The sequence below is a fragment of the Lissotriton helveticus genome, chromosome 5_1, assembly GCF_964261635.1.
Source record: "Lissotriton helveticus chromosome 5_1, aLisHel1.1, whole genome shotgun sequence".
Taxonomy (NCBI): domain Eukaryota; kingdom Metazoa; phylum Chordata; class Amphibia; order Caudata; family Salamandridae; genus Lissotriton; species Lissotriton helveticus.
In genome coordinates, this window is record NC_136065.1 from 1,950,124,207 (window position 1) to 1,950,149,638 (window position 25,432).

At 46.2% G+C, this 25,432-nt stretch overlaps 1 protein-coding gene across 2 annotated transcripts in view; it reads right to left on the minus strand.

The window, feature by feature from the left end:
• The window catches only part of SRCIN1 (SRC kinase signaling inhibitor 1), an 808,310-nt gene that overhangs the window by 173,449 nt on the left and 609,429 nt on the right, over positions 1 to 25,432 (minus strand). For both annotated transcript variants that reach the window (XM_078645611.1, XM_078645612.1), the window contains exon 16: positions 5,750 to 5,904. In XM_078645611.1, coding sequence (XP_078501737.1) covers positions 5,750 to 5,904 — 155 coding nt within the window. The remainder of the gene's footprint in view (positions 1 to 5,749; positions 5,905 to 25,432) is intronic.

Here is a 25,432-nt window from a genome sequence, read left to right on the forward strand (position 1 = left end):
TGGTTGAACTCCCACTCATGGTAGGTTGTCTGTATTCTGCTCAGCGAGTCTGCCAATGCATTGTCTTTTCCCGGAACATACTACACTTGCAGGGAAACTTTGTGCTGAAGAGACCAGTTCTACATTTTCTGAGATTCTTGAGAGAGTGAGAGTGAACAAGTCCCTCCTTGCTTGTTCAGGTAGTGCATTGTCGTAGTATTGTCCGTTCTGACAAGCACTTGTGAACCTTTTATTCTGGGAAGGAAAGCCAGGAGGGCTAGATAGACAGCTCTGAGTTCTAGGAGGTTTATGTGCAGTGTCCACCCGGAAGACGACCACTTCCCGCTGATCTGAAGCTCCTGAAGGAAGGCTCCCCAACCTTCCAGAGATGCATCCGTGGTATGACTTGAGGGGAGGCTTGAGTTAGGAAGGATAGGCCTCGAGACAGATTTTTTGGCTGAGTCCACCAGTTGAGAGCGGCGACCATTTGAGGAGTCACCTGTATGATGTCGTCGAAGGATCGACTGATTTGAATCCACTGAGCGGAGAGAGCTTCTTGAAGAGGACGCATGCGGAGACGACAGTAAGGAACTAGAAGGATACAGGAAGACATCATCCCGAGGAGGGATTTGAATAGGCGCACTGAAAGAGATTTTCTTGTGCGTATGCGTTCTGCCAAACGCAGGAGTTTTTGTTGTTGCTCCTGCGATGGGTAAGCTTTTTTCAGGACCGTTTCCAGGACAGCTCCCAGAAATGTTATCCACTGAGAAGGCTGTAGAACTGACTTGTCTGGGTTGAGGGTAAGGCCTAATCTTCTGAAAAGCCACAGACAGGCTTTGGAAGACCTTCTTGCACTGTCGAGAGAGGGTGCCTTGACGAGCCAGTCATCGAGATAAGGAAAGATCTGGTGATGTTGTTGTCTGAGGTATGCAGCCACTGGAGGAAGGTATTTTGTGAAGATGCATGGGGCTGATTTGAGCCCGAAAGGCATGACCCGGAATTGGTAATGTCTGCCCGCCACAGCGAACCTCAGAAACTTCTTGTGCCTTCTGTGGATAGGAATATGAAAGTAGGCATCTTGGAGGTCCAAGGATACCATGTAGCCATTCACATTGAGAAGTTGTAGGACTTGGATAGTGACCATGCACAATGATTGCTTTTTCAAGTATTTGTTTAGACTTCTTAGATCTAGGATCGGTCTCCATTTCTTTTCCTTTTTGCGCACCAAGAAGAACCGGGAGTAAAAACCTCGTCCTCTTTGACAAACAGATACCCGTTCTATAGCACCCTTCTGGAGCATTGATGATATTTCCAGGAGTAAGAGGTGTAAATGTTTGTGATTCATATGTTGAGGAGGTGTTGGCGGTGGAGTTTGCACAAATTCCAGAGAATATCCAAACTGCACCAGCTGGAGAACACAACGATCTGTTGGAAATTTTTCCTCCCACTCTGGAAGGTGGAAAAGAAACGGAGGCTGGCGGTAGAGAGAAGTCATAGGAGACGCGCTGAATCCTTCTGCCGTCCGGCTCTTGTGCAAAAAGAAGACTTGTTGTACGAAGTCTGCGCTTGTTGCCTCTGCTGAAACTGTGGTCTGCATTGTTGGTTAGAGGAGGAATATGAAGACCTATATTGTTGGTAGCCTCCACTAATATTGCCCTCTACCCCATGAGCCATGAAAAGGGGTGTTTTCATATTGAAGGTTACCCAGAGCTCTGGCCGTATATGTATCTTTTTTGATACCTTGGAGGGCCTCATCAATATGGGTACCAAAAAGGAGTTGTCCATCATAAGGCATGTCAAGGATTTTGGTCTGAATTTCAGGCCGGAATGCTGTTGCCTTAAGCCACCCTTGGCGCCGCAGAACTGCTGTCCCAGCCAGTTGGCGGAAACCTGTGGATGCAATGTCCATCGCACAGTCTATAATTTCAGAAGCCAACCTTTTGCCCTCCAGAAGCAACTTTCTGGCTTCGTCTTCAGATTTTTGCGGCAAGGACTCCAAGTACGGTGCAATATCTGACCACATCTGCCTGTTGTAGCGTCCCAATAGCACTAATGAGTTAGACGCTCGTACTGTTAGCGCTGACATGGAGGGAAAACTTTTTTCAATATTGTCCAAGCGTCTGCCCTCTTTATCCGGGGTGCTGAAAGTGGAGCAGAAGGGTTTTTGATCTGCGTTGAGCTGCCTGAGTAATGACTGAATCATGCTTTGGATGCCCAATTAGGCAGGCTGGAGCATCGTCTGGAGCCCTGTATTTCTTGTCCATTCTTGGCAGGACTGGAGGAACTGTAGAGGGATTTTGCATTATCTTGATGCCTTGGTCCCAAATATAGTCTATGATAGGCATAGACCTAACAGATTTAATGAATGGTTCCTTGAAATCGTAAAGGAAACAGTCCTGTTGGTGAGAAGGGATTGGTAATTTGAATCCTTGTGCTGCTCTCTCCAGGAGATTATGGAAACCTCCTATATCTTCGGGAGGCGAGTCCGCCTGAGGGGACAAAGCCGATGCTGGAAGAGGGATAACATTCGTCATGGTGTGGCTGCGTATCCTCCCCCTCTTCTTGTTGTTCTTCATCGTCATCGTCCGTAGATAGAAGAGGTGGCACTGGCACCGGCACCTCAATGGTAATAGGCGGTGAAAGCGGGACTTGCGCTTTCTGTGGCGGAGAGAGAACTGGAGTAGGAGACGACTTAGAGGTAGGGCACCTCTTCTTGTACTCAGATATCATAAATTGCAGGTCAGAGACCAAGGCTGAAGGAAGACAAACCATCTGTGGTTGTTGATGATGGCTGTCGTCATGATAGTACGCCTGCTCATCCATGTCTTGATTATCATAATCAGAGTCTTCCTGATATTAAGTTCAGAGGGACTTCTTGCAGCTCTAAACATACTATCCGAATCCAAAAGGTGAGAGGAAGTAATGGTTGAACCCTGCTGGGTGATGTAAGAGAGGGTGACAGCCTCTGTATCATCATTTTTTGATGAAAATATGTAATTTTCATTCTTGACGTAGGTGTCGTCGACGAGGCCGACGTCGGTATAGACGTCGTCGACGAGGAATCGTCGATGGTCAAAACAGACACTACCGTCGATGAGGGTCCTCTCGTCGCTAAAGTAGTTGTTGACGGGATGGTCGTCGCCGGTACACTCTTCGTCATCGACGAGGATTTCTTGATTTTGATAGTCGACGACAAAGGGGTACGAAGACGTCGTCGACGAAAGGGATGCCGACGAGACTGAGTGTGTCGAAATTTTCGCCGTCGACAAAGTCAAACCAATGGCAATCTGAGGAGATTTCGTCGTCGCCAAGGTCATCATCGATGAGGTGGTAGTCGACGGGGCTGAGGAAGGCTTTTTGAAAGTGGGTTTCACCCTCGGTGGAGGAGTTAGAGGGTCTGAAGCTGTTTTTTTCGACCCTTGAAGGGGAGAAGACTCCCTGGCAGGTAAATCTTTAAGCTTTGGAGCCTCTGAATACTTTTTCTGCGTCTTCTTTTGAGGTTCCTGCATAGAAGGACCTGGAGAAGCATCTTTGGGTCTTTTCTAAGGAGTCTTTGAAAACGATTTCGATGAGCTCTCACTCTCCTCAGAGGACAAGGGGTCTTCTTTGTCCTTAAGTCTCTGCAGCCAAGTTAAAAGCCTTCCCTCACGATTTTTTAAAAGTCTTTGTTGAAAAAGTACGACAAACCTTGCAGTCTTTAGGAGTATGGTCTGGATAAAGACAGTAGAGGCAGTCCTTATGCTGGTCGTCGACATGCAATCTATTCTTTTTGCAAGTATCACAGGGCCTAAAAAGGCCTTTCTTAGGAGTATCTGACATGAAGAGAGTAAAGACTTCACTCAGATGGAGAAATATCCGCAGAAAATACCTTAAATCCAAAGATAAGGAAAAAACCTGAGCAGAGCTCAGGAGCAGAGCTCAGTGGAGACTCCCTTAGCACGACGTGCGGTAGAAAATCTGAGGGACTAGAGCTCCTTCCAGGAAGGTTCCAGAGGGTGGTGGCAGCTGATTGGTTGCTCTCTAGAGTTTGGTCCTTATTACAAAAGGACCTGGATATGTTACTAATGTGAGGCCTTTGGCTATTACTCTATATGTCTAATGGGACATTAATTTATTTATGTACCGGGGACTCCGATCCCGACGACGGGGAATGGTTCAGGCATGTTAATCTATGAAAGATAACCTAATACTGGATAATAGGTCTCTGCTATACCTCCTCCCACCTCATGATCTCTAACCTTATCAGTTCCTTAGGCCCAAACATACTTTCTCTTAGCTATAACCTTCTCATGCTTAGAGGACCTCTCCTGCGTGCTACAATCCTATCTACCTTCAGAAAACAGACCACACCACTTGTTGATACTCTCCATTTCTATTAGTAAGTAGTACCCCAACTAAGTGCTACTATTAAATAAAATGATGTTCTTCCACAAACCGCTTCTATTCAAAACCCCTTGCTTCTCTTCGAGAAACTGCATTACCAACCACACTTTCTTCTACATAGGGCCTTGAAGTGGCACTACTTATCGATTCTTGAAAGCTCCATCAGTCCTACACACTTGCCTTCAGTTCTTTGTCGCCACAACCCCTGCATTCTTTCCTTTCATCCTCATGAGGACTCCAATAACGGTTATATTTCTTGTCTTATCTTATGCCAAAAGGCTCCCAATCACTGTCACTGTTGAGCGTTCTATTGACGAATCTCCCCTCTCCATGTTGCTCTTTCAATTTCTCATAAAATCCCCTATTAACGTGTAATCTTGTTTCTCTCTAAAAATGCCTTAGATCTCTTTTATCATTACACACTGCACGCAAATAACTTGTGATCTTAGTTAACATGTCCCCAGTAAAAGGTTCCCCTTCTCCTATTGTTTCCTTTTGCGAAAAACATCCATCCAATTGTCATTTTATTCCATCATACTTTCGCCCATGCTTAGCAAGATTGTTACATGATGGCCTCAAGATCTAGCTCTTCTGGCCCATTTGTCCCAAAGATCCCATGCTCTCTGCTACTTTACCCCTCCACACAACTCATAGGCCCCACTTCCCTCATAGTTTTCCATATATTATCCCAGAAATGATTGCGCTCCATGTACCTTTCCGTTCACCAACGTTCTGTGAAATTGGCTTCAAGCTAATGATTCTTTTTCCTGCCCCCACCACACTTCCAAACATGCTTGATCCCTTTTATTTGAACCATAAATGACTCACATTCTCTGCTATGCTTCCATCCGATTCCCCAATAGGCTTTACTAACTTACCCTTCCATGCTACCCTTGTCTGCTTTCTCTTATACTGCATGATAGCACTTCTTTTCACTTAATAGATCGCCCACTACAAGGTACACTTCCACTTTGCCCAAAGAGCTACTTCCTCCTGCTACCACTGCCCCATCGTACCAAAGAACCACTGAAACTGTTATACTTACTTTACTCTATAGGACTAGTGCTAACGTCAGCACTTCCATTCTCTGCCACAAGGATTACTATTATCTGCCTGATTCCACTCCTGCTCAGTCCTCTTGCGGAGTCGTCATATACTGTTTTCATTCCTTCCATGCTCCAACTTAAATGAGTTGCATACTTAATGAACACTGTTTATAGCCTTTACTCCCGACTGATAGTTCTCCTCAGAAGGGCTCTTTTGACAGCCAGCTTTCCCTTTTAACTTATGCTTTTGTGGGCAGGCCATGTCCTGTCTGTGAGCTCTCCACTACTCACACTTGAAAAGGCTACACCATCCAAAATATGTTTGGCAACTATTGTCTTACCTTAATGTATGTAGTTTCCTTCTTGCTGGTAACAATCACCTCGCCAGTACGAGCTGTGGTAATACCATGGGAAGATGGGAAGCTCCGCCGAGGTGGGGGCGGGGGCGGGGATTTTGAGGGCTTCTCAGTGCGATACCTGGGTACAGTGAGTTCTTCTGCACAAAAAAGAAGAGAGCTGTCAGAATCGCCATGGCACTACGTAATTAAGACAACCCTCTACTCTGCTCCCACCATCATGTGATGCACAGCAGTGAGTGCGGATAATTATACATTCTCAGAGCTTGCAACAAAGCTGCTGGACCAAATAAAGTGTCTGTTTTTGACAGAATTTATTTTATCGAATTAAAACAAACTATACATTATTTCCTGTATACAAATCAAATTCTAGTCAGTACTGTCTTCTATAACATTTACAAGAACGATAAAGCAAATACTTGAGCATCAAACCATAATAAAATGTAAATATAGTGCAACACAGGTATTTCTAAGACACAGTGAGGGACAGCAATAATTCTCATTGCCAGCAATGGGTTATTGCACTCTGCTAAAATGAAAAATACCCCAGAGCAGTAAAAGTCACTACTAGGTAACAACAAGAGGCAAACTCACTGCTATGAGTAAATGGATTACAGAAGTCACCTTTAATTTCTTATCAAAATACCACTCAAAAGGGAATTACCAAGAATAAGAAAAAAGCATTAATGGTCTTACAAGTACCAATACAAACTGACCCAACTTGAACTGTAGGTGAGATGTGGTTCACAAACACAACGGTAATGAGAGAATACCATCCATGACTATAATTCGAGAAACATAATCGGACCCAGATCAGAGCATATTGACCCACCTCTAGCCTATCCAGCAGTATAGTATGGTCAACAGTGTTGTAAGCCTTGGATAGATAGAGGAGTATGAAGGCTGCTTTCTAAGCCTCTTCTGATCTTTGTCTAAACACAATACTCTTACTACAACTATCAACCACAGGCTGAGATTACTTATGGTGTATGTCTCAAGGCAAAGGGAAGCATTCCAGAAGGAACTCCACAAGCATACAGGATGCAAAGGCATGCAGATCCTTCCTTCCTCTCATTAATTCACATAGATGAATGTTACATGAACATTTATTTATTTCACAAATCCACTAATCTTACCATTATAATGACATAATATTAACAACAAAAACAAATCATGAAAATTGAATCAATGAACCAAACGTAAGGTCTTCAACTTTTAATAGATCAAAAATTTATTTTCCGGGGGGGCGGAGCTTGCCAAGGCCGATGGTGGACGCGTGATCTAGACGCTCCGCGCCATCAACCATAAAATCCTTTAAATATCCTGCCTGAACAGGACCGGAGGGGCACGGAGGTGGGCAATCACGCCCGGAGGTCTCCGCCGCCTTCCATGTGAGAAAAGGAGTCGCTCTGAGACACGGCGACTCGAGCGGCGGACGATTGCGGGCCCGAGAGCTAGGCCGCTCATCCCCGGCCTGTAGTTTGCGCGTCGGCTGCGGTACGTGCTGGGACGTGCGGCAGACCGGAGCGACGTCGGCCCGGTGGGGGGGGCGAGGAGCAGCGAAGGCCCTGAAGGCGTCAAAGCCACCCTGCGGAGCAACGAGCTGCGACGCCACGACCTGCGCAGCCACACACCATGCAGGAAGATCTCTCCACGGACAGAGAGAGGGCCCATTCCTGACACAGAACATCGGGGCCCTGGGATCCGGGCGTTTGGAGCCTCTGCGACCCTCCCCCTTGCACATAGTGAACACGCGATGGCCCGACCGCGCCACTGGCGCCGGCGCTCACTTTGTTGATGTCCACGGAGCCCGACAGCTTACGACGCTAGACCCAAAGAGCGGGACTTGAGCACCCCCATGACCTTGGATGTCGGCGTCCACTTAAGGTGCCCTCACAGAACGGTCACTGAAGTAGCTCAGAGGAGGGAACGACCGGCACTGCACGACCATGGGCGGTGAGTGAGACCTGCCTTGAAGTGCTGTCTGTGGTGTGCACTAGTGCTGACCTGGTGGCGCGGTGGTACGGGAGATTCACCACATTGCATCTGTAGCTCGAACGGCCCTAGAGAGACTGCTGGACTGTGTTGTTTGGGCCTGAATCGGCCCTGGTAACCTCGTCTGGATCACCACGACCAGGGGCTTGGAAGGTGGACAGATTGTGCCACTGGTGAGATACCACTGGGACGCAGCGAGAGTGTGTGGCGGAAGGTGCCCTGAGACCTGGGTACAGAATGGGCAAGGGCGACAAAACCCAAACCAAGTTACCCTTCGAGCAGCGATGCGCCAGGGCCCCGGAGGCGCAGGGAATGGAATCTGCCCCACAGGCGAGAGAGGCCGAGGGCGCGTTGTACGTAGACATCAAAACACTGCTGATATCGATGGAAAAGGGCCTCCAGGACAGCATAGCATCACTGGGCTCCAAAATTGATGCCTTGTCCTATCGTATGGACCGTATGTCTGAAAGAGTTGACAAACATGCTGAAAGACTAGACATTACAGAGGACCCTAGTAAATTTAGGATCAAACATAAAATAGACATACACTAGATAGTACATATGTCCTTTGTCCAGCCGGACAGGAATTTATTTTTTGGAATATCAAGTATTAGTTCATATAGCAAACATTTATACACAAGTGGGCACAGCCTGTGACCCACAACGAACAAGACAAAACAGGAGAGAGCAAATTATGCAAGGACGTTCAAGGCGGTCTGTACTAGTATTCAGTTTTTCACAGACTTAGATTCATTTTAGCGGACCATTGTAAAGCATAATATGACTTTGCAACATACATATGGTGCTTTTAGGGTCGACGACGTTTCGATGCAATCTAGGGTACATGCATCATCATCAGGACAAAAAGTTAAATAAACATTTCATGTTTGTCTTGAGAGCACATTCATAGCCTCTATGACATTTTTACATAATGGCTGGGAGAAAAAAAGTTGGGGAAAAAAAAGACATAAATCAGTTTAGCGTTAATAATCAAGTATGCTAGGCATGATACTAAATCACATTGTGTGAATGGATGCACTTAATAGTGAGGGGGTGAACCAATTGCGAGAGAAAAAGGGGTTATTACATCTGTGAATAAAATTTCTCATTTGGTGAGTGAAGGCACTATCTGGTGAAAAGTTAGTTTCTCATGCATCTCTGCATGCCGATCGTCATTTGTATATCCATGCTTTTGAAACGGAAATTAAATTAAATACTGCTGAGTTCAGGTGACAAACCGTGGCGTGGGAAAATAAAAACTATTCGGCGCAGTGACAACTATTCGTCGCAGTGATTTCTCGTGCACAGGACAATTGGGAGAAATATACCTGCGTGTGGGAACACGCGCGTTTCCGATCAAAAGGAGCATGAATTAGGGTATGTACTTCTCTGAATCTGTTGAAACGAATAGGAAAGAATTTTAGGTATGCCGGAGGCCGCCTGGAATTACACACGCTAGTCCCATAATACTGGATTGTATACTCACTAAACTTATCTATTCAGGTTGGTGCACCGCGAAGGGTGAGGTAAAAAACTGCGGGGAGAACCGAGAGTTATTTTAGTGGGAGGAATATTTAGGTGAAGCATTATAGTGAATCCGCGATTTACCCGTGATTCAGGCTCGACTTACGTATTGTAAATGAGTCCAATGTATACGTGCACGGCAGCGCAATGCTCCGGCGTATAGAGGGTTCTGAGGAATAAAAACGGAATATTTAGCTATAAAGATTTATTTCGGACACTGGAGTGCTCGAGGATACCAAGCAGAGAGCTCTAGTTACTTACTTGATAGCGTCCTGCTCGATGGCACGACGGATGGGGTTCTGGCAATGATGGCTGCCGGGAAATGGGCTGGGCGGGGTATTTGAAGATTAAAGACATGGAGATGGGACTCCCAGTAGGGTTGGAGCGGTGGCCATCTTAGAATGGGGAATTATCCTGAAATGGAATAGGCACCTTAGTACATCAGACCTCATATTCAGGGGTGGATTGGTCGGGTTTGGGGTATTTTCAGCGCAAGCCCAAAGTTTGGGGCAAGGCTTGCCGCAGGGGTGGTCATAGAGGGAACTGAGAACAGTAAGTGAGTGAGCAGTGCAGATTAAAAAACCAGTGACTTATGTGAATTAATATACAAACTTTAAAATTCACACAATGTTACATTGTAATCCATATTTACAGGGTTTTTTTTTTGGAGTCGGCTAATATTGGTTAAATGCAAGGCATCACAATAATGAGGTCCAGTCCTCAACTCTATTCAAGCCAGTTCGTATACTGTCCGTTCTCAAAATCCAATGGAGCTCTTCTTTATTCATGATTTGGGCAATGTCTGCTCCCCGGGGAGGAGCTTTAATCTGTGTGATCACAGTCCATGTAAAATCGTTTTCCGTATGGCCTTTATCCATGAAGTGTTCCACCAAGGGCGCATTGGCCGTGTGACAGCGGATCCTACTTCTATGTTGTCCTATCCGCAGTTTTATCTTCTGGCTTGTTTGTCCTATGTATATCTGCAAGCATGGGCAAAGAATTGCATAGACTACATTTGAGGAATTGCAATTAGTGAAAAAATGAGAATAAGAAATCATTCATCCCCTATAATATCACCATCCAGGAGAAAGATGCCCTTTCCACCCTGAAGAATAACCAGACATTAGTAATAAAACCAGCTGATAAGGGTGGGGGGATCGTTATTCAAGAAATCGATCAATATAAAAACGAAATCTTGCGACAACTTGGTAACCATGAGCATTATTGCAAATTGCCGCGCAATCCCACTGCTGAAATACAAAAATTGATTTCTGAAATCACCACCGAAGGGGTAGAGGCAGGCTTCTTATCAAAAAAGGAATTCGAGTTCCTCAATACGAAGGCCCCAAGGACCCCCGTTATTTATTGTCTGCCCAAGATCCACAAAAACTCAGAACAACCACCAGGACGACCCATAGTGTCTGGTTGCGGCTCCATCTTGGAGCCCCTCGGACACTACATTGATTACTTCATAAAGCCATTTGTCCCCGCAACTACATGCTACATCAAGGACACCATGTCAATGATAAATTTCATTGAATAACATCTGTTTGATCCCACATCCAGCACTATGTGCACGCTGGATGTGGAATCCCTTTACACTAATATACCCCAATCTGAGTCTCTTCGTGTGATAGAGAAGATCCTAGACACACGTCCTCGGCCTCATAACGTCCCGTCCAACTTCATCCTCCAACTTCTGTAAATTTGTCTAACGAAAAATGTCTTTCTATTCGAGGGACAATTCTATGGTCAAGTCCGTGGAACTTCCATGGGGGCTATTTTTGCCCCAAACCTGGCAATTCTTTACATGGATCACCTGGAAAACCGAAACATCCTAGATGCATAAAACCCTTTCCACAGTGGCATAGCCCTGTGGAAAAGGTACATTGATGACATCTTTATGTTATGGACTGACTCAGAGGCATTATTAAATCAGTTCCTCCATTGGCTGAATAACAATAGTGGGGGCCTAAAAGATACCATGTCCACCAGCAAAGAATCTTTACCCTTTCTTGATATAGAGATAAAGCACACTGAAGGCCGATTAACAACAAGTCTTCACCGCAAGCCAACAGAACGGAATACATTACTAAATTACCACAGTCATCACCCCGTGCCCTTAGAGACTCTTTGCCCTATTCGCAGTTCCTGCGTATCCGTAGAAACTGCTATTTTAAACAACATTACTTTGCAGAAGCGAAAACACTGAGTATGAAACTCAGACAAAGAGGGTACCCACGTAAATTAGTACGCCGTTCATTAAAAAGGGCCTGGTACTGTCCCAGAGACACGTTGCTAGAACCCCGAATCAAGAATGACCAAGACAGAATCACTTGTGTGACTACATTCTCCCCTGCATCCAATGCGATCAAAAAAAGTGTCCTTAAACATTGGCCAGTGCTCAATGCGGGCTGCCTTAATCTGGAACGTCCCCTGTTTGCCTTCAAAAGATCCAAAAATATAAAAGACCACTTAGTATGTGCCTCACTCCCACAATCTGATACCAGAACCACCCTCAATGATATGTGGAACTTACCTGCCCTCAAGGGCCATGTGAAATGTGGACAATGTATTTATTGTGACTCAACTATTGAAGGAAAAACATTCACCTTTGGCAACATTAAATATGAGAGACATTTTTTCACTAATTGCAATTCCTCAAATGTAGTCTATGCAATTCTTTGCCCATGCTTGCAGATATACATAGGACAAACAAGCCAGAAGATAAAACTGCGGATAGGACAACATAGAAGTAGGATCCGCTGTCACACGGCCAATGCGCCCTTGGTGGAACACTTCATGGATAAAGGCCATACGGAAAACGATTTTACATGGACTGTGATCACACAGATTTAAGCTCCTCCCCGGGGAGCAGACATTGCCCAAATCATGAATAAAGAAGAGCTCCATTGGATTTTGAGAACGGACAGTATACGAACTGGCTTGAATAGAGTTGAGGACTGGACCTCATTATTGTGATGCCTTGCATTTAACCAATATTAGCCGACTCCAAAAAACCCCCCCTGTAAATATGGATTACAATGTAACATTGTGTGAATTTTAAAGTTTGTATATTAATTCACATAAGTCACTGGTTTTTTAATCTGCACTGCTCACTCACTTACTGTTCTCAGTTCCCTCTATGACCACCCCTGCGGCAAGCCTTGCCCCAAACTTTGAGCTTGCGCTGAAAATACCCCAAACCCGACCAATCCACCCCTGAATATGAGGTCTGATGTACTAAGGTGCCTATTCCATTTCAGGATAATTCCCCATTCTAAGATGGCCACCGCTCCAACCCTACTGGGAGTCCCATCTCCATGTCTTTAATCTTCAAATACCCCGCCCAGCCCATTTCCCGGCAGCCATCATTGCCAGAACCCCATCCGTCGTGCCATCGAGCAGGACGCTATCAAGTAAGTAACTAGAGCTCTCTGCTTGGTATCCTCGAGCACTCCAGTGCCCGAAATAAATCTTTATAGCTAAATATTCCGTTTTTATTCCTCAGAACCCTCTATACGCCGGAGCATTGCGCTGCCGTGCACGTATACATTGGACTCCTTTACAATACGTAAGTCGAGCCTGAATCACGGGTAAATCGCGGATTCACTATAATGCTTCACCTAAATATTCCTCCCACTAAAATAACTCTCGGTTCTCCCCGCAGTTTTTTACCTCACCCATCGCGGTGCACCAACCTGAATAGATAAGTTTAGTGAGTATACAATCCACTATTATGGGACTAGCGTGTGTAATTCCAGGCGGCCTCCGGCATACCTAAAATTCTTTCCTATTCGTTTCAACAGATTCAGAGAAGTACATACCCTAAATCATGCTCCTTTTGATCGGAAACGCGCGTGTTCCCACACGCAGGTATATTTCTCCCAATTGTCCTGTGCACGAGAAATCACTGCGACGAATAGTTGTCACTGCGCCGAATAGTTTTTATTTTCCCACGCCACGGTTTGTCACCTGAACTCAGCAGTATTTAATTTAATTTCCGTTTCAAAAGCATGGATATACAAATGACGATCGGCATGCAGAGATACATGAGAAACGAACTTTTCACCAGATAGTGCCTTCACTCACCAAATGAGAAATTTTATTCACAGATGTAATAACCTCTTTTTCTCTCGCAATTGGTTCACCCCCTCACTTTTAAGTGCATCCATTCACACAATGTGATTTAGTATCATGCCTAGCATACTTGATTATTAACGCTAAACTGATTTATGTCTTTTTTTTCCCCAACTTTTTTTCTCCCAGCCATTATGTAAAAATGTCATAGAGGCTATGAATGTGCTCTCAAGACAAACATGAAATGTTTATTTAACTTTTTGTCCTGATGATGATGCATGTACCCTAGATTGCATCGAAACGTCGTCGACCCTAAAAGCACCATATGTATGTTGCAAAGTCATATTATACTTTAAAATGGTCCGCTAAAACGAATCTAAGTCTGTGAAAAACTGAATACTAGTACAGACCGCCTTGAACGTCCTTGCATAATTTGCTCTCTCCTGTTTTGTCTTGTTCGTTGTGGGTCACAGGCTGTGCCCACTTGTGTATAAATGTTTGCTATATGAACTAATACTTGATATTCCAAAAAATAAATTCCTGTCCGGCTGGACAAAGGACATATGTACTATCTAGTGTATGTCTATTTTATGTTTGATCCTAAATTTACTAGGGTCCTCTGTTCTGTATAATAGACTACTGCCCAAGGACCCTAGTGTTATTCCTTTTGGGTTTTCCCTTGTTTTGCTTAAAAGAAATACTAGACATGGCGGAGAGGCGCATAACGGAAGTCGAAGAGGCACAAACGGAACAGGACAAAGTCGGAAAGCAACACGACAGGATACTACAGGTCATACAAGACAAGTCGGAGGATTTAGAGGCCCGCTCTCGCAGATCGAACGTACGAATTACGGGAGTGCCGGAGACCACACAGACAGGTAAAATGGAGCTCTTCGTTGAGAAACTGCTACACACGTTGCTGGGAGCAGATGCGTTCTCGCCGATGTTTATCGTGAAAAGGGCGCATCGCACACTGGGCCCGCGCCCAAAGCCGGGAGTACCCCCGAGGCCAATCATCGCCAAGCTCCTAAATTACAGGGACAGAGACACAGCCTTGCGGATTGCCCGAGAGAAAAAGACGCTGCAATACGAGGGCTCTGAAATCTCTTTGTATCCGGACTTCACTGCAAAGGTACAAGAAGAACGCAGACGCTTTACGCCGTACAAGAGACAACTCCGCGACCTCGGTCTGGACTACGCCATGCTATATCCAGCAAAATTGAGAATCAATCGGCAAGGTCACTCTCACATCTTCACGGATCCCAAGGACCTACACAAGGCGTTGAAAGTTTGGACAAAGGAACGCAGGGGTAGCCCTAGGAGTCAGAATGGTGAGGAGGACTCCGGCAGCCAACTGGACAATCAGGACTAGTGCAACTGTACTGACCCGTCGATCTGCTGCATGCGGGACCCGTAGCTGCTCGCAGCGTGCCATGTTGCAGACATGGGACTGGGCGCTGCTGCATGAAACATTCGGACGTTCAAGAGCCCACTGCTAACACCTCAGAGGGAGGAGCGGTGGGAATTCCGAGAATTCGGCACATTGGTGAGACTGTTTTGATATGCTTGTCCCCGCCGCGCTAAGAGTATGCGGTAACCTGGTGCAGCTTATGTATCTGCCAACACTTGCGACGCTTGGGTTGTGGGGTGCGCAGGTCTGTAAACTTGTTATAGTAGCCTATTTGTGCCCTGAAGGCCTGCGATGGCATGAACTCCTCTGGCGTTGGTGGCTGGGGCGCGGCCTGCGCTGGTACCGCCTGAAGTTACGGCTGTTTCACCTGGCAACCTCGGCCCCCGCGCTGTGTGCACTGTTTGCACCATTCGGAGATTTTAGAGTGTATTTGGAGAGATTAGGGAGGGGGACGTTATCATGCTGGGCCAAGTTGGGGTTGGTCTGCTGTTGGAGGGGGGGGAGGGGTTCGGAGAAGTTCACTAACTGTATTGTCGCATTTGGCGGAAGTTGGTACTGTTATTTTGGGGGAATTGCTTAATCAGACTCTGCACTCTATGACCACATCTAACACATATAGACAAATGCCTTCTTCCCATCCAATACCAAGACGTAATGGCTGACACCAACCTAGACGGGGGACCAACACACACGCCTAGACTGACTAGTATCACTTGGAATGTTCGCGGCCTGAACGACCACCGCAAGGTGAGAAAGGTCATCAGCTACCTGCAGCGCCCGCACATAGACATAGCCCTACTACAGGAGACGCACCTTCCTGCACATAATCGTATGCTCCGCTGCAGGGGATTGGAGGGTAACATCTCTGCTGCGGGGTTCACCACTAGCGCCAGAGGGGTCTTGACTTGGGTCAACCCGAAGTCCAAAATGCAGCTCCAGATGCTGGAGGCAGACCCTGATGGGAGATTTGTGATAACTAGATGTTATGGCCCTGCTTCGGACCTTACAGTTGTCAACACATATGGCCCCAATTTTGACTCGCCAGAATTCTACAAGACTCTTGCCGCCAAGATCAAACGACTGGACCACCGGAGTTTTCTATTGTGGGGAGGGGACTTTAATCTCACTATGGACCCGACTTTGGACAGATCAACAGGCCCTCCCCGCCGACCTGCAGCTGCAGCTTTGGAGCTGCAGAGTGCAATCACTTGCCTGGACCTGAGGGACGTATGGCGGTCCGGAAATCCGCAACAGGGAGGGTACACGCACTTCTCTGCATACCATAACGTTCACACTAGGATAGATTACCTGCTTGCTTCCTCCACCCTCTTGGACCGAGTGAGGGCCTGAAGGGTTTTGCCCAGAACCCTATCTGATCACTCACCTGTCCTAATGGAAATTCACATCCCAGGCAAAATCATACCGCCATTTACATGGAGGTTCCCACCTAACTCTCTACTGGACCCAGTGTTTAGGGGAGAGCTGGCTGAGGCCATAGACACATTGTTTTTAACAGAATGTGGGCTCAGTTGAGAGCTTCCAAGTAGTCTGGGAGGCCTTTAAGGTCTATATTAGAGGAGTAGCGATGTCAAAGCACTCGGGCATACTTAAGGCAATCAGGAAGAGATTAGCGGACCTTGAGAAGAAACTAGGGGACTTGGAGCGTAGACAGCGTCCCCACGCGGATGACGCAGTGAGCGCAGAAATTAAGACTCTATTGGTGGAGTACCATGAGGAAGCGGACAGGGAGGTCAAACACATGAGCAACTACTCCACGGCTCGGGTATATGGAGAGGGGGAGCGGCCGAGCGTAGTGCTGGCCAACCTTATGAAGGGAGCGCGGCGGCGCCATCACATTCCTATGGTGCACACCACTGCGGGAGTACCAACCACAGATGAGGGAAATAGCTGAGACTTTCAAAAATTACTACGCGGATCTGTATTCCTCTTAGGTCGGAGATATGGAAGAGGAAATTGTTGACTATCTAAGTCATATAGACATCCCCACACTGGCCAACACTGATAGGGAATTTCTCATGCAACCAATAGAAAAGGAAGAGATCTTAGACGCGCTAGCCAGTATGAAATCAGGCAGCGCTCCGGGAGCTGACGGCCTAAGGCGGGCTTTTACAAAGCCTTCAAGGACCAACTGCTACCGCACCTTTCGACCCTCTTTGACGACATATGTGTGGAGGGCAGCATGCCACACTCTATGAGGGAGGCCCTCTTGGTTACTATATTGAAGCCTGGAAAGCCGCACGAAGAGTGCAGCTCATACAGACCCCTGTTGTTGCTCAATGTTGACGGCAAACTATTTGCCAAGGTCCTAGCCACTGGATTGGCCTTGCTTGTTAACGGCCTGGTAGCCCCGGACCAGGCGGGATTTGTCCCAGGCAGAAACCTTGTTTATAACATACGCACGGTCTTGGGAGTGATTCAACATGTTAGACCAGACAGAAAGACACTGGCAGTCTTTTTAGATATGGAGAAAGCCTTTGACTCTGTAGAGTGGCCTTTCATGCGTATAGTGCTGCAACGCATGGGCTTGGGACAGCCCTTTCGGCAAATGCTGGGGGCATTGTACCACGAACCGAGTGCGAGGCTACGTATGGGGGACCTTGCGGGAATATCACGGAAACGAAGGCATGGCCTTCCCGGGCTACAGGATTATAGTTTCGTGGGACGCAGACGACACCTTACTGTACGTCCGCGACCCAGATAACAACTTGTCATCGGTACTTCGGGAGGTGGTACGCTTTGGGGCGCTCTGTGGTCTAAGGGTCAATTGGACCTTTTCGACTTACACCGCTCACGCAGCAAGCAGTGATGGAATACCCCCTCCAATGGACCAGGGATACGGTTCGATATCTGGGGATACATCTGCACACAGACTCGGAGGTCCTCTTTAGAGCCAACTATAATGAAAATGGTTGTGCTCCCAAGGTACTTGTTCCTGTTCCTTACCTTGCCAATTGTCCTCCCCAAATCCTTTTTTTCACGACAACAGATGACAAAGTTAGCCTGGGCGGGCGGTCAGCCTCGCGTCCGATGGACGACACTTATCATGCCTTACACAATGGGCGGGGTGGGAGCCCTGGACATGGAAGCATACTATAGAGCGGCTCAGGCGTCACATTTGCACACTTGGCTGCATGGAGACAGAAACATACCTCATGTTCGCATGGAGACTATCTTTGCACAACCGGATACACTGCAGCACACCATCTTCCGATCCACGGATCGTAGAACGGGTATACTGGACTCCCTAATTGCCACCAATCATGCATGGCACAGCCTCTTGCAGATGCAGGGAGGTACACTACTGTACTCACCAGCGATGCCAGTTGACTGGGCTAGGTGGCTTCCGCCGCTCACGGAGAAGGGAGTGATTGAGACCTTGCACAAACTGAACATATACACAGCGGGAGACTTGTTCGCAGACGGAGTAGTTAAGACATGGGAGCCGGCACTGGGTACCAGTGAAGAGCCGCCGCTGCTTACGCGCTTTCAGTTCCATAGGGTGCGCAGCGCCTTGGGCGACTTGCTGGGTAGGGACATGGCGGAACCCCCAGAGGTCCCTGAGCTTACACATGTAATCAAAACCACATCACCTAGGGGGCTACTGTCCAGTCTATACAAGCTCACACAAACGCCTACACGGTACCCATACACTAAGGCACGCCTCGCGTGGCAGGCCGACTTAGGCATGGTACTAGACGATGACACATGGCGCTACTGCTGCACTGTCACCAAGAAGGGTTCACTAAATGGCAGACATAGACTACTCCACTTCAAGTTCTTAAACCGAGTGTACTACACCCCTGCGCGACTCTGCAAATATGGACTGCGAGACTCGGCGGACTGCGAGAGGTGTAGTGCCCCGGAAGCTGATTTTTTACACCTCGCTTGGAGGTGCCCACGTGTCTGGGATTTTTGGGAGAAAATCTTTGCTGAAATAAGCGAGCTGACGGAGGTTGAGATTGCTCCCGATCCTCTAGTGGCGCTATTAGGTTACACTAAGAAGTTACCCAGAGCGATTAGAAGACTGGTGGACATGGGCCTCCTGATGGCCCGCCGAGTGCTGGCTTGCTGCTGGATGAGAGGCCCACTGCCAACGCCAAAACGTTGGGCACATGACATGCTCTACTGCTGTACTCAATCCGAAAACTATAGTGAGCTGCAGCCTCCCACTAGCAGGCCTAAAAATTTCTGCAGTTTATACCACACATACTTAACGAACAAGAAGGATTCTGACGGACCCACAACATCACAAGGGACGGGGTGAGGAGCTGTCAGGGAGGACTGGGATAGATCTCGCAGTTACTTTTGTGTGGCGATTATGAACCTGTCGCAAAGTCTTTTATTCAACATGAGATAAATGGATGTGGTTAAACGACGCCCGCCCCTATTGTGGGTTGTTGGCTAACTGGCTGTGTATACTATGCATCAAACTAGTGTTAAGAAGTGGTGCCTTTGACGGTTACCGGCAGAGTCAGATGGGGGGGGGTCTATGAGGGGGACTGTGATTACAGATTGATGTTCTTCCAATTGAAAAGCAATAAAGAAATTTAACCCCAAAAAATGTATTTTCCATTGCACTCCGCCCATGACGTAGAAGAGTATCTCAGAGCTAACAAGCAAGGACGACTAATGATTAACAGCCCATTAGTCCTCCTAGAAAACAAGGAAGATCAGCAAAATGTAAGAATGAAATGATCTTTCGCACCATGAAGGACATAAGCCAATTAGGATGGTCATTTGTTGCAAATGGTGTGGTGAACTAGTCAAAAGGTCTGAAGTTTAGAGAGCTCGTTATCAGTAGCAAGCGGAGATCACAAAGCACACAGATGAATATGCATGCAGTTCTAATTACTGTGACAGCCATGGCTCTGAAGATGCTAGCCAGTCGTTGCTTATAAACTACTCTTGCATGTGTGCTCGCGAGCCTTCTAATGCAAGATGGGAAACATATGTGGATATTTCAAGTGCACCTCTTGAACAAATACCTTGATTTGCAACAAAAAGTAACGCTCGTCGTACCAGTCATTGATCTCTATCTTATTCTTGCACTGACTTCCTGATGGTCACCACTGAGTATCCAGTTCCTTCTGGACGAATCACATGTCATGGCTGAACTACAGAACTAGGGAAATATATGTGGACATGCCCCATAGCATGATCTTAGACCTTCCCGCTGTGCTGACGTTGCAAGAGCCACCACCCTTTGCTAGGGAGACGATTCTGCCAATCCTTTCTGTAGAAGGCGTTACCAAGCTAGGTTCTGTGAGATACATACTCCTAGAAACGCCACAAAGGTTCTTGACTGTAGAGATGACTTGATACAGTTAAGAGTGCTGTTAATATGAGACCCAGCACCTGAAAGACTCTCAGGGTTATTCACATGACTTCTATGTAGCTCTAAAGCAATGAGGCTCTGGTAAGCTCATCATAAAGATATGCATAGACCCATAAAGGTTTAAGGTATGCCAGTACTAGAGATACACAAAATGTGTGGCACCAACTAGAGGCCAAGAAGAAGCACGGTACACTGATAATACATATAGTTTTACCTGAAGCCTAAACGCAACCTCTAGTTAGAGTAGATGCAAATGTGATAATGGGTGTGCGTCTTCCAAGTTTATTGATGCTATGAAATCTTCTTAATCCAGTTCTTTGTTATTTGTATGATTAGGTAACACACTCAAAAAGCAGTGCAGTTGCAGTTTTGCATGTTGTTCCTCGGATTTGAACTGGGCCTGTATAGTTGTGAGTCGTACCTGCAGTGGCTTTTGTAGTGGGTCCTTGGCCCCAAAAGTGGATTATTCTTCCAAATTTTTTCTTTTGATTGAATGCTGCATTGGAATGTACTGTTTTAGGTTATGTGTCACCGACATGTGTACTATGCTGTCTCCATGTATATTATGCAACTGTTAAATAAAAGCATGTTTTAAAAAAAATCCAGTTCTTTGAGTAGGTCTTTATTATGTTCATTTTGAAACAGTTTTTTCAAGTATTGGTTTGGGGGCGGGGGACACCAGCTAGAGCTTGAAAATGGAATGAAGGGCGCTTTCTTAATGAGCTCTGGAGGTTGACTTATGTTCTCGGCTAGAACCTTATCCAGGCAGGGCTGCAACCACTCTCCTTTCGCGAGTACACTGAGGTGCCCTATCACACATTGACCTTAGAAGACAGCAAAAATCACAGTTGCAGAGTCCAGTTACTGGTTACAAGAGACTAGCCCTTAGAGTCACTCTGGTGGTCCTGGGAACAGGTACAGGTCCAGTCCTTCTCCACCAGGTAAAAGGTAGTCGGCAGCAGGTCAGCACAACAGGCAGCAGTCCAGCAGAGTAGCAGTCCTTTCAGCAGCACAGCAGTCGTTCTTTCTAGAAGAGCCTTCCACTGGTCCAGAAGTCTACTGAATAGTTGGGTCTAAGAGTCCAATATTTATACCTTGGGCCCACTTTAAAGTGAGGGAAGTTTCTAAAGGTTTCGACTCCTCTAAAGTATCGGGCATCCCCTTACTCCCTGTCCTGGCCCCAGCAAGTCTGTGGTCACAAAAGACCAGTGTTAAACCATCTGTGAGAGTGCTCAAGTGTTACCTTTGTGATGTGCAAGTGTGGTAGGTGACAACTCATCCCCCCTTGTTAACTCAGAGAAGCCCTTCCTTCCCTTTGTCTCACTGTCTGGGAGCAATATGTAAGGACAGCCTGTCAGCTACACCTAGTCACATGACCCACGATCAGGCTGTGGGTATCAAATGGTTAGAACAAGAAAATGCCAACTTTCTAAAAGGGCCAATCTCAGAATTGTGACTAAAATTCAGACTTTACCATAAAAGAGAGCTTTTAATAACAATTCTTCAGAAACACACACAACTAATTAAATGTAATAAGGTAACTCCAATGGTATCCTACGGGAGAGGTAGGCCTTGCACTAGCGAAAAAAGAATTTAGGAGTTTTTCAGGCCATGTAAAACTTAAAAGCACATCTCCTACTTTTTTAACACATTGCACCCTGCCCGGTAGGCTGTTTGGGGCCTACCCTAGGGGTGGCATATATATTAAAACAGGTTTGGGTCTGGCAAAAGGTTTAAATCACCAGTTCGAAATGGCAGTTTAAACAGTAGTAGCTGGTGTTGGGGCAGAGTGGAGGGGGGCAGTAATAAAACAAACAAAGAAAACGTGCCTAGTGCTCGCCGCTCTTCTGCTCCTCAGGCTCCCAAACTCCCCTACGGCCAATGTAGATGCTGCTCTCATGGTGGTAATAGCCATGAGGGCAGCATCTGGACAGGGTGGAACAGGTTTGTTTTGTGCTCCATCGGGGGCTGGTAGCCTCTGCCTGAGACATGGTTAAAGGGCTACGTAAGTGAGTGGCATAATCAGTGCTGCAGGCCTACTAGTAGCATTCAATTTACAGGCCGCCCTGGGCACATGTAGTACCAATTTACTAGGGATTTACAAGTAAATTAAATATGCCAATTGGGAGTGGGCCAATTCTATCACGTTTAGAGGAGAGAGCACAAGCACTTTAGCATTGATAAGCAGTGGTAAAGAGCACAAAGTCCTAATGCCAACAACAACAACAAAAAAAAGTGGAGGGTAAAGGCAAACAACTTGGGGTGACAGCACAAAGGGCCAGGTCCAAAACAGTTCACCAATAAAAGTGCTCAAAAAGCTGAATGCGATACGAAAGACTGTCTTTTCTGACATCAATGGGAAGCAGAAAGGCTCCTTAATTTATCCTATGTGAACTTGTTACCTATCTTATATTTACACACTTATGATGCTCTCCATATTGAATGCAGCGGAGACTAAAGTAAGCAGCGAATGTACTGTTTATTTACCAACCAGCATATTGTTGAAGCGATTTCTTGGGTCATGAATGCACGTTTGCCCTCTCCTCCTCGTTATTCATTCTTGATGAGCTTTGCCACTGTGAATGAAGACACTGACTCAGTCGTCTAGTTACATGCCATGACCCTCCTGGCCGCCCATGTCCAGCTGTTAGAAAAATGCCAGCCAAAATATGCCCTGACAGTTTGTCTTGACCTCTTGATGTCAATGGCACGATCCACTTCATAAAAAGTAAGATGTTTCACTAATTCCACACAAAATGATGTGACATTGCCCAGATTCTGGAGACGTATGTGACTGCAGCAGATTAGGTGAAGTTGAAACAAGAATGAGGAGAGAGTACTGTGATTAACAGCAGTCATTTAAAAGGAAAGCAAATGGGGCCTGCTACCTCTGACCCTAACATCAACAAATAAAATGAAGAGTATCAGTACTAATCAGGAAATCCCTCTCCTAGGGGATACTTCGTCAATGGACAGACAGAGAAGATAGATTTGCCTTTGCTAAGTTGAAAATCTAAGCTACGATCCCGATCAGGACATTGGTAGAGAATGGATTTAGAGTTGGGTTCGCTTCTGAGTAACAAAGGCCCAGTTGATAGATACAATAAAGAAGAAAGGGCTATTCTGAACTGCATTATTACAGACCACACAGGCCCTCGTCACCAGCAGACTGGACTACAGGAACACACACTCCACATATGAATCATCGCACAACTCCTGTAGAGACTACAGACAATAAAAAGCTCAGCAGGAAGACTTATCTTTGACCTCCCCACACAGACCCACATCACACACCACCTCAAGACACTACAATGGCTCCTGATCCAGAAGAAATGCCAGTTCAAGATGTTGACTCATGCATACAAAGCCCTGCACAAGGAAGGACCAGCATACATCAACAGACGCATGACCTTCCTCAAACCGACCAGACATCTTCAATCTGCCTCCCTCTTCTACGCAGACAGACCCCCTGATCCGCCAAAGTAACAACGGAGGACGCTCTTTCTCACACCCGGTGGCTTAAGACTGAAACAACCATGCCCTGTATCTCAGGGCCGCCTCATCGCTCCGGCAATTCAGGAAAAGACTTAAGACATAACTGTTCGATTGAACAGTTCCCCACCAAGTAGTTAGCAACTCAAGCGCCTTGGGACCCTCACAGGTGATGTGCCGCACTTTATAAATCCTTGATTGATTGACAACAGTCTTCTTACAATATGGAGATTCCACAGCCCAGATGACCACAACTATTGGTTTATATCACGGGGTAGGGGATGAAAAAACTTCCTCTTGTTTTGACTACTTCTGTACTCAATCTTTACTCCTCCCAGGGATATTCTCATGATAAATTCTCAGGGAGATATATCTTACCATCCCTCGCATGGCTGTAACTGAATCTGTGTCACATTTTGCTTCCTGCCTCCCTATGGTGCATGCCAACACATAGGTACAATTACCTAGAGGATAACAAAAGGAAGACGAGTGCTAAACCAAATGACGAGGGGCTCAAGTACTGTTAAGAAATGCACCAAAGCCAAATAAATTAGACTGGAATCATCAATCTCAGACTTAACCACTCAATGACAAACCAACTCATCATCTGCTATACACTGAACAAGAGAACTGCTATTTCAATCTACTATTTCTCTCCTAAGCAGAGGAAGCCTTAGCGAACGTCAAGGGGTGTCATGACAAGAGGGGTGAGCTAGCTGGCAGAAAACTGATGCATCAATTGTGTCAAATAGTACAGCTATACAAGACCATGGGGATCTCAGCTGACCCACCCGATGGCAATCTTGGACGACTTTGCATCTAACTATAAGTTCTTATACCACACATATCAGAGGATACGACATTTGCGGAAGAAGCCTTTCTGAGTACACAGCTCCCCTCCCACACACCAGGAAAAGCCTACTAGGGGCTGAAATAACTAAGAAAGTGAACTCACTAGCCAAAGCTGAAATACAACCATGCAAATCACCATGGGGAAAACCGATTACGCTGCCAATTCTATAAGACAAGTAGGGAACAGCAGGAAGCCATGTTATGCTAGGCTTTAAAGGAAGCCAAGATTAGAGACCGTTAGGGGCATTTTAAACAAAGAAATAATAAAGCTGATATCAAAGGATGGCAAAGATACCCTAGACCAGGGGTACGTGTCAAAAGGGAAGGGACTACAAATATTCTTCAACACCCCCACCCACATGTCTAATTATCACACTGTGGACACTTTTACACATTAGTAAGGCATGCCTGACCAGAATAGTATGTTTGGCTATCATGTATTTGATTGCTTTTTTTAAACGGTTATAGAACTTAACTACAATGTTTAAATAAGTTTAGACGTATTTAAATTTTGCCAATTTAATAGAACAAATGTAAAAAATTCAGAGGGGCGCCCGATACTTTTTTCCCCACTTGGGAGGAGGGGGGGAGATAGTCGAGGGGTTAGTGGGGGAGCAGCATTAAAAAATTTGAAGACCACTGCCCTAGATTGTAGCAGCTACCAATCCATCTCCCCGAGAAACACGGATATCAAGAACTTTGCGAAGATTTTCGCCAAATGATTGCACACAGTAGTCTCCTCCCTTGTGCACGAGTTGCAGGTGGAATTTGTCTCAGGCTGGTGCTCAAGAAACTATCTGACAACATTAGGCCACTTATTTGGCAGTCACACATACAAGGTCTATTAGAAACACCAGCAGTCTTGCTAGATGCTGATAAAGCACTTGATTGAGTTAAATGGGGCTACCAAAGACATAATACAAGGGGAATGGGGGTTGGGGAGTCTGGCCGTATCCAA